At 34.3% G+C, this 10,032-nt stretch overlaps 1 protein-coding gene across 2 annotated transcripts in view; it reads right to left on the reverse strand.

The window, feature by feature from the left end:
- LOC109715472 (dolichyl-diphosphooligosaccharide--protein glycosyltransferase 48 kDa subunit-like) overlaps nt 896-10,032 on the reverse strand; it is a 59,433-nt gene continuing 50,296 nt past the window's right edge. The window contains exons 11-12 of one of the 2 annotated variants that reach the window (XM_020240492.1): nt 2,595-2,678; nt 896-1,530 (exon numbers count right to left, since the gene is read on the reverse strand). In XM_020240492.1, coding sequence (XP_020096081.1) covers nt 1,483-1,530; nt 2,595-2,678 — 132 coding nt within the window. In that variant the 3' untranslated portion in view covers nt 896-1,482. Of the gene's footprint in view, nt 1,531-1,889; nt 1,987-2,594; nt 2,679-10,032 lie in introns of those variants that run through there. The other variant, XM_020240493.1, reaches the window with a different exon arrangement.

Below are 10,032 nucleotides of genomic sequence, written 5' to 3' on the forward strand. Positions count from 1 at the left end.
TTTAATAATTCAACTTATATTTTTTTTTTTTCAGTTAACGATACAATTTCATTTTCATCCTTTTTTTTCTATAATTTTTTATCTTTATTTTTTTTTCTTGCTTCTTTTATAATTTTTTTGGTCACCCCTCTTTGCCAACATTGTGAATGATTTAACACATTTAAAATTATTAACCGCATAAAACTAGTTTTGCAAATAATTTTTTTATGAAACCATTTTTATAATTATAATATTCTTTCAGGCATTTACAAAAAGAATTTCTCAACCACCCTATGGTTCCGCCTATTTTCAATTCGCCACCCTCAGCTCAAAAAATTACTTGACTTGCTATAGTTTTATTTTAATTTTACTATAAAAACCTGCCAATAAATAAAGTAGCGTCCTATATTTTCAGAATATTTTTTCTTTATTGCCCTAAAATTTTTTCGCACGAAACAGAAGTAAAACTACAAGATAGTTGAGCACGAAACAGAAGTAAAACTACAAGATAGTTGAGCGCAACTTATTAAACCATAAGGTGACTAAGTAAAAAAAAGGCACTAACCAAACAAAAGTCACAATTTAAGCAGAAAATTAAAATTAAAATTTACAAGATAAATATACAATTTGAATTTAGTATTTAACCTAAAAATTTAAATTTTTAAATTTATTCAGTTTGGAGTAAGCCCCTTGAGCTCTCTAAATTTAAAAAAATTAAGCACAAATCGGATTTAATCTGTGTTTAAAAATTAAATCACATGTTTGATTTATAAATTTATTTTTTTTTAAAAAAAATTTAAATATAACGACAACAATTCATAAAATTTGCCTACATCATAATCTAATTACACGAATATCTACTAGTTTATCAAACAGGATATTTTCATATATTTAGTAATCTATGAAAAATCATCAATCAAACCAATCACAAAAATATTATATTCCCTAGTAAATCTTGTTTGAATGACATTCCTTTAATTTAGCAATTCCTAGAATCTTTTACAATAATACGAACCAAGCGCAACGTAAGGGCCCTGGCGCCCCTTCGCCACCCATAGGCGATCTAGTCTAGTTAGTTATTTCAAATGGAAAAATACAATTTTGTAAACAAATAGTGGCGGAAATGTGAACAAAAAGACAAAAACATGGAGCAATAATCATATGTTTGTTAAACTAGTAATTGTTGCCGGCATTCCGCAGCTCCAACCAAAATTCTAGCCCCATTGTATTGTACTTGCATAGCACCACCGGGGAAGGGGGCGAACAACGAACGGATTGCGGCATACAATATAAAATTTAAAAACTGAACTAAAACAAACACTATACTAGTACTGGAGATGATGATGAAGCGCATGTTAAATGAGCTAAGCTAAGCTTTTGAATAACTTAAAAAAGCCACCTATCCCATTGCAGTCAGAGGCTAAGTATAACACAGAGAATATGACTAACACTGGAAAATAGCAGCAGCCGCAACCGGATGGGATGTTCTCATGATACCATCTACTACTTATGATAAAGATAGACGATGGAGAAGATGAAGAATGCCGCCATCTGCAACGGAAGTCAAAAAGGAGTTTCATCAGCATGGACCTTTACTATTTGCGTAAATTCAAAACAATATCAAGATCCATAATACTGCCCAAGTAATGATGCTGGTATTTTGGGATAGTACTGCTGCAAGTTCTACTTATGTACAAATCCTCCAACTAAGGATTTGAATATCACATCCTTAGGTCAAACCCTTCTTTTTTAAAAAAGAAAAGAAAAGAAAAGAAAAGAAAATCTGATTCTATCATTCGATCTGAATCACATGAGAAGAAAATACACTCAAACCTTGGATTCAAAACTACTCTAAAACTGAATGTTGAACAAAATTTTCATTTATACCATATTATTTAGATCAATCGCAGCATTTGATTCCTCAAATTTTGCACATTAGGAAGACAGCAGCCAATAAACCCTCGAAGCTCACATAACAATATGCCAACTGCTTTTAACTAGTAAACGCTAAGAAGAAAATTTCAAAAATTTTAAGAGGAAGAGCCATGCCAATATCTAACAACTACTGATAAAACTGTACTCTGTTGGACCAACTTTATAGCAAAGATTGAAAAGATAAAACATGCATTGTTGAGCAAATCTACAATTTATGCACTAAGATGAGAAAATTGACACATAAATTTAAACTAGAGAGCAAAAAGTATATTAGCTTAAAATAATGCTGACGGAAACAACAATTAGAATTCAGAAAGTTGCATGCATGTTAGTTTACACACACCATCATAGTCAAGCTCACCAATTATTTTAAATATATTTATTGAGTACACAAATTAACTTTACATTTTGCCGGCTCCATTTATCCAGTGAGAAGGATATTCAAGAAATTAATTCAGTGAAGAATAAGCCTGACTTTTAGTTTCATTTTATCATCCAATACTTCAATATTACATACAGATTAAACTAAGGATCCTACAGATCTGCGGCGTAGTCTGATACTAGAGATCGACAGTTGGGCAAGGTCCTTATACAGCATCGACATGGTTAGATAACATCAAGCAATGATGCCAGATAAATGATGCAGAATAAGAATAAAAAAGATTAACAAAAGTACTTACAGTAGAAAATGATGCCCCATAATATGGATATGCTGCTGTTATGAATCTCTCATACTCATTGTGTCTGAAAGGACGAACAGGAATCTGCGTTGCGCACAGGTACAGCAATTTAAGGCCAAGAAGTCACGCAATCTTGTTCGATTAAATAAAAGAACAAACAAGATAATCTTGTTCAATCAATAGATGAACAATTATCATGATATACGAGACAATAATTAAGCAACCAAGAAACACATTAGTCTAAACTCTAAAGTAACAAGAGGTTAACTTTTCACTATTAAACATTCATTCCAAAATATCAAGTATACACATTTCTATAGCCGCACCCTGTAGATAAAAGCCGTAAAGAACTAAAAGTTAAAAGTTAAAGCAGCCTCCTGATAAAGAACTTTGGGCCACGAACTAACGGAAGTTATCTCCCAAGTGTTAGCCATAAATTCAGAGGCAATCTCCTCTAGCGTAATTTGGATACCCTCCCTCCCTCTCTCCCTCTCTTGGGCATCTTTCGTCTTGCCTCACAAAAACATGGTAGCAACTTGTAGACCACGTAGTTCTCTTCAACTCCATTTGCATAGGTTTTCAATGTGCCAACAAGAAATTTGCCAGCATCCACATTCAAAAAGGAGTGCATGTTCGGTTTTTGGGTTGGAGGCCCTTCAAGTCATCCAAAACGCACACCTTAACGTGCACTTAAAGGCCAAGGGAAATGAAGCATTGTTGTTATGCTGACAAACAAAACAATCAATTGACCATCAATGTGCAGGTCTTTAGATGTTCTTCATCTTCTTTATTCTTATATTTTATTTTGTTTGCCTCCTTCCATATGCTACATATTCTTATATTGCTCTACCATAAACATTTAGCTGTATCGTTAGGGGACTGTTTCATATGTAACTTGCTAAGTACAGATGCACCCACATATTACACAGGCACTACACGGTTCTTAGTCACCAACATACTATTGTATCCTTTAAGAATATAGTTTAGTACGCACATGTTTCTTGTTAATGGTAATATCATTCCTATACATGTACTTTTCCCTAGACAATATGCTGATGTAACGCTAGCTAAAAGAAAACGATCAAAGCAACAAAATAACTGAAATATTGCTCAGAAGAGTTCATTGATATCACTTTTTATGATGTCCATAAAGAATATTTCCATCATTCAAACATACTTTGTTACCATAAGTACATCTCATATCAATATATGCTTTTGGGTATTTATTTCAGATTATAAATATTTCATGACTATCTTGAATATAAAAGAAATATTTCATGTACATTTGATTTTGGAAAGTTAGTGGAGCTTAGAAGCAAATATGCACACCCACGCACGTGCAGAAAAGCGTGTGAGCACGCCCACGCGCATTTGTATACTTAGTACATGTGTTTCTTTCCAAGGATGCCTAACTTACCCATAATCAGAAAAATTTCGCTACTCATAGTCCAAAACATAAAGAGATTCATAGCAATGATAACTAGGAGATGCCAGATTTATGCTATGGTTCCAATGTTATGTAGTCACCCTTCTGTTCATGCTTACAACGGGTCTCAGTAAGTGTGACTCATAAATAGAAATGTCTAAGAGATTTCAGATTACTCTAGTTATCTCCTATAAAGATAGCCGTGCCACTGTGATGGAGCATGTTGGTTTATCAGAGGCATGGAATGCCGGCATACCTCACCCTATTTTGTATTTTGGCAGTGCAAGCTTATCAGCACGGGGTAGTTGTCCCAGACTATGCCTGGCAGGCTGGCACATCAATCCTATTATGATCTTATTTACGCTAATTGATCAATGGAAGAGCAAAAATCACCACCAAATAACTTGAAAGTAGCTTACAAATTCAAGAAAATAGTCCAATCTTTGTAGCAGGGTGACACCCCCAAGATTTGAAATATAACTACATATATAATATAATATGGCTAATCTTCTTAATCCGGCTAAAGCATTTTGAGCGATGGCTAGGCTCATCGAGTTAAGAGATTAGCGTACAAGGGCGCGAGTAGTTCTAGGATGGATGACCCCCTAGGAAGCGAGGTCTCACAGTTGGTATTAGAACCAATCATCAGTCGGAAGTGTGAAATGAGTCACGGCTATAGTTAGTTAATTCGGATTTGGCAAAAATTCGGTACGGGTATAATTTGAATAAAATTCGTATCTCAATTTTTAAATTTGTTGAAAAATATGGCTTAAAAAAAGGATTCGCCAATTATTCGGATACGCGACTTATACAAATATTATACATCACCAATTAACAATTCGGGATAAAAAATTCGGCTATTAAACCAAGCTCTTTTTCTCTAGATTTATGCTACTAGCATATATAGTAATAAATTCTTAAAAATATAAAAAAAGAGAGATACAAATAAAGTAGATTAAGTAAAAAAAGCAATAGCAAAGTTTATTGTCTCCATCTTCATCTTTTTCATGATTCACATATTTCGGAAGTTCATGAAGTTTTTTAATAATTCATGAATAATTCGGCAATACTTCGACAATAATTCGGAAAGGAATTTTATCAAAAAAATTTACACATTTTTTTGGCCGAATAGTTCGGCAGACGCGAATTATTTGTGAATAATAAATCTAACCCAAAAATTCGCGTATTATTCTGTTTTTTTCGGAATAAATTGTATGCGGACTGTTTTATTCGGATTTTCAATAATTCGTGAATAATTTGCAAATTAACTATGGTCCCGGCTGAGCCACGATACAGTGAGTAGAGAGTAGCTTCCCGACTGGCGATCATTAAGGGTGAAGAGCAACTCCCCATAAGGTCAACTAAGGCACGAGAGACGAAACTCACATCATCTAATATTTGTGAGTTTGCTTGAGCCTAACGAGAACATCCGGACTTAAAAGGAGGAGGAATGTGACACCCCCAAGATTTGAAAGTTCTATATATAGGATATAATAGGACTAAACCTTTTAACCCGGCTATAGCATTTTGGATGGTGATTGGGCCAAAGAGGCTAAGAGGGCTAAGGGTGCTATAGCTATAGAATGGGTGACCCTTGAGGAAGTGGGGCTTCACAGGTAGGCTGGACAGAAGAGAAACAACATTGGAAACAAACTCAAAATAAAGGGCCGCACTGCAACCAAAAAGAAAAAAAAGGAGAAAGTGAAGGAGAATATGGTGAAAAAGATACGGGAAATATAGAGAAGAGAGCACCCAGTTCAAAGTTAAGTGAGAGAGAAAATAAGGACAACAAGAAAGATTTCCAAAAGCCACAAAAATGCTGCCAAGCAAAAAGATGCCTAAAATCATCGCTAGCTGGAGATAATATTAAACCCAAGACAATCACTACGAATAAAACCCATAATGAACAAGCAAGTCAAAACATATAACCAAGAAATCCAGATATGAAAGAGTCGCACAATGAAAGGAATCAGGGGAAGGGCAGCCATCTAGGAAAACAAAAGGAAAAATAACCTAGAAGTGATGATTTGTTATCATTGACCACCAATGATGATGAGTGCAGGCCCAAAACTAAACTAGATAAAATAAAAATACTGAGAGCTTCCTTACAGCATCACAATAATTGGTAACTTTCACCACCTGCATACGACTTCGTCTAAAACATGATATGCTGAGAGATAGGTCTTCTTTAAAGCTTCTCAGTTTTCACCTACAATATGTAGTGACAAATTTGAGGGCTATCCAATCTAATCAAATCTTGGTCCGATCAGCGCATACCCACATACTACAGTCTGCCAGTATTATTACAACCAAATAGCTCCTCAGATATCTCACTTGAGTTCTTTAGATGTATAAATGGCTCCCATAGACTAGATTAGCAACTAGATTGGTAATTTCTCACAAGATACGAACCAAGTATTCCATGGAGTCTTCTCTAGTTCAAGAATCAAGTTATGCTCTAAATTTGAAAAATTCTCTAATGGCCTAATGGTTTCATACGAATCTTTTTTCTTCATTTTTTGCAACAATTTGTTTAAGCGGATATTCTTCAGTACAGCAGGCAGCACATACCCTGAACAATTAAGTTTAACTATGACGTACAAATGAATCTCTTTAATTGATGTTGTTCATGAATCACTGATTAAGAAACAACAATATAAGGCCTCAGTTAGCATCGTTAACGTTTTTTTTTTTTCTTTCAAATATAATTTCGATATGAAGTACTGTAGGAGGGGATGGTAGAACGCTTGCAATCCTTAAATCCATGGTGTTTGTTTGACAACAAAAAGGAAAAACTTGGAAGGACCTTTCTTAGTTACCAAGATTTGCGTGTGTGCGTGTCATCCATCACTTGGCTAGGTGTGTTGCAATCTAACCAATAACAAAAACAAGAAGAAAGCCTTTTCGTTGGTATATCAACGTATATAGAATTGGTGTTTAAAAAAACAAAAGAAAAACAACAATGATGCCAAACGAGGCCTAAGAGAGATTGCATGATAACTTTGACTCGCAGCCTGATAAATTTCCTTAGCATGACCTGCTCTTCTCCTCCATTGAGTTTGTTATAACATCTTCAACATAAACAGAAAAAGCTTAAAAAGGGAGATTTCAAATTAACATATTGTAGAACCCAAGACAATTAACAGTGAATTTCTTAAAAGAGGGTGTATTATCACAGATTTCAGAGCAGTTTGCATCAAAACAAAAATTGTCACTTTCATGGCTTTCCAGTACTGTAGGTCATGTGAGGGGCCTCGGTGAATTTTCATGTGATAAACTGATGTTCTAGGGAAATAAATTGAATGCGTGCAAAATAATTGAAAAAGAGTTTCCATTCAAAAAGTGAAACATTTCATGTGTCAAAGAGTGCAATTTTTGAGGTGGAGGAACTTATGATCAAAACACACATATCGGTGAGTTTTGGATATGAAACTGTGAACAAGAGGGATTAAATTGCAATTTTTACAACTTGTGAAAAAAGGGCAATGCACGAAGGGGTTATCATTTCATGTGAGAAATTCTGGAATTTCCACAAGCGGGACTTATGTGAAAATAGACCCGGCGAGGAATAAGCGGATTCAAGTTTCACGAAATTCTGACGTTTTTGTGCAAAATGGCACTAAATGGAAGTAGAAGAGAGAAATTTGAACGAGGGATCACTTCACAAAATGCGCGACAGTTTAAATGCGAAACTGTGAAATTTTACTACATGAGGGGTTCCTCTGCAAAATGTGCTGTACTCTGGACCTATAACCTAATCCTCTCTCCTCTCTTCAAGCCTCAATCGCCGGACCCTCATTGCTCCAGCACTGCACTCCGGCAAACCTCCTCCCTCCGCCCATCTCTTTCTCTTCTCTCTCTCCATACATACATACACCCTAAACCCTAATCATATAGAGTCCGGCTACTATACTATTGATAGTATCAAGCCTTTGGTACTATTGAGTTTTCTACCGTTAGAACTACCCTTTGATCATTTCCACCCATTAGATTATACTGTTAAACCAACCACCCACTCAACCTTAGGGGACCACTATCATCCTAACCGCACATCCTTTCATCCAACGGCCAAAAACTCAATAGTACCAAGGGCTTGGTACTATTGATAGTATAGTAGCATAATTCTATATTCTATATATATATATATATATACATACACACATATATTTACATACACACACATATATATATATACACACACACATATATATACATACATATATAGAGTACGCCTACCGTGCTTTCGAAGGTACGGAGGCCTCCGTGCTTGTAAGTTGTTTTCGATGATAGGACATCCGATTCGACGATCGGCTCCGTTAGGCATAATCTATGCTATTGGAACTATCTAGAAACCAAATTTTATAATTTTTCGACTTCATTTACCAAGTGATCAGAGGGTCTCAAAAATGACTATTTTAACGGCCGATGTGGCACGTTTTGAAGTTCAACGGTGTAGAAGTATCCAAATTACATGAAATAATAGATAATTTTACTTAACATCAAGAGTAAGAACAATACTTCCGATTTGAAATTTGAGTCTATTATCACTGTTTTTTATTAGATTTTTATTTTCAACCGTTCATTTTGAGGCTACTCGTTCACTAGGCAAACGAAATTAAAAAATTATGAAATTTGGTTTCTAGATAGTTCTAATAGCGTAGATCATGTCTAACAGAACCGATCGCCAAATTGGACGTCCCATCATCGAAAATAACTTACAAGCATAGAGGCCTCCGTACTTTCGAAAGTATAGGAGCCTAGCTCTACATATATATATATATATATATATATATATATATATATATATATATATATATAGAAGTCAACTACTATCTTATTAATAGGATTGAGGACATTGTCCTATCAAGTCGTTTGAATGATCGGAGAGTCAAATTTATAATCGGTACCGTTGAAATTGATCTACACAATTAGAAATGTTTAGAAACCAAATTTTATAATATTTAAAAATCATTATCAAGTTCATCGAAGAGTTTGAAAAATGAACGGTCATAAATGAATAACCTTCTTAAATAGAGGTTAGACTTTCTCAATTCATAATCAGAGTTATCAAACATTATCTAAATAGTATAAAGAATTTTCTACCAAAATTCAAGCAATTTGGATTGCTCTACACCGTTTAAAAAGCAAACAGTTCATATAGGCCGTCAAAAATTGTCGATTTTACGACACTTTGATCACCATGTAAATAATTTTTTAAAATTTATGAAATTTAGTTTCTAGATATTTCAAATAACTCTAGATCAACTTTCAACGACTCCGATCATCGATTCGGAATATCTATCATCAAGAACAACTTGATAGGACAAGTGCTACTATCCTCTTAAGATGATAGTAGCCCTAGCCTATACACACACAACACACACACACACACACACACACACACATATATATATATATATATATATATAAATATATATATATATAATATATATATATCATACATACATATATATAATACATATATATATAGAGCTAGGCTGAGCTAAGCTGGTATACTATTGGTAGCATGGAGCCTCTCGTGCTATCAGTTGTTTTCAATGATGCGCGCTTAAATCGACGATCGCTCCGTTAGACTTGATCTACACTATTGAAGTATTGTAAACTAAATTTAGAATTTTTCGATATCATTTACCTATCAAACGAGTAGTCTAAAAATGAACGGCTGAAAATAAAAATCTCATAAAAAAATGATAATAGAAGACTTGATTTAAGATCAGAGGTATTGATCTTACTCTAAATAGTAAAAAGAATTTTCTATAAAAAATTTCATTTGATTTGGATTGTTTACACCGTTAAATTACAAATGCCTCACATCTACCATTAAAATTGTCAATTTTGAGACTTTTATCACTAGCCATGAATGTTCGAAAAATTATGAATTTAGTTTCCAAATAATTTTTAGTAAGTGTAGATCAAGTCTAATAGAGCCAATCGTCGATTTGGAAGCCGCATCATTAAAAACAACTTGGTAGCACGAGGCTCCGTGGCACC

The sequence above is a fragment of the Ananas comosus genome, linkage group 9 (genome assembly GCF_001540865.1).
Source record: "Ananas comosus cultivar F153 linkage group 9, ASM154086v1, whole genome shotgun sequence".
Classification (NCBI taxonomy): Eukaryota; Viridiplantae; Streptophyta; class Magnoliopsida; order Poales; family Bromeliaceae; genus Ananas; species Ananas comosus.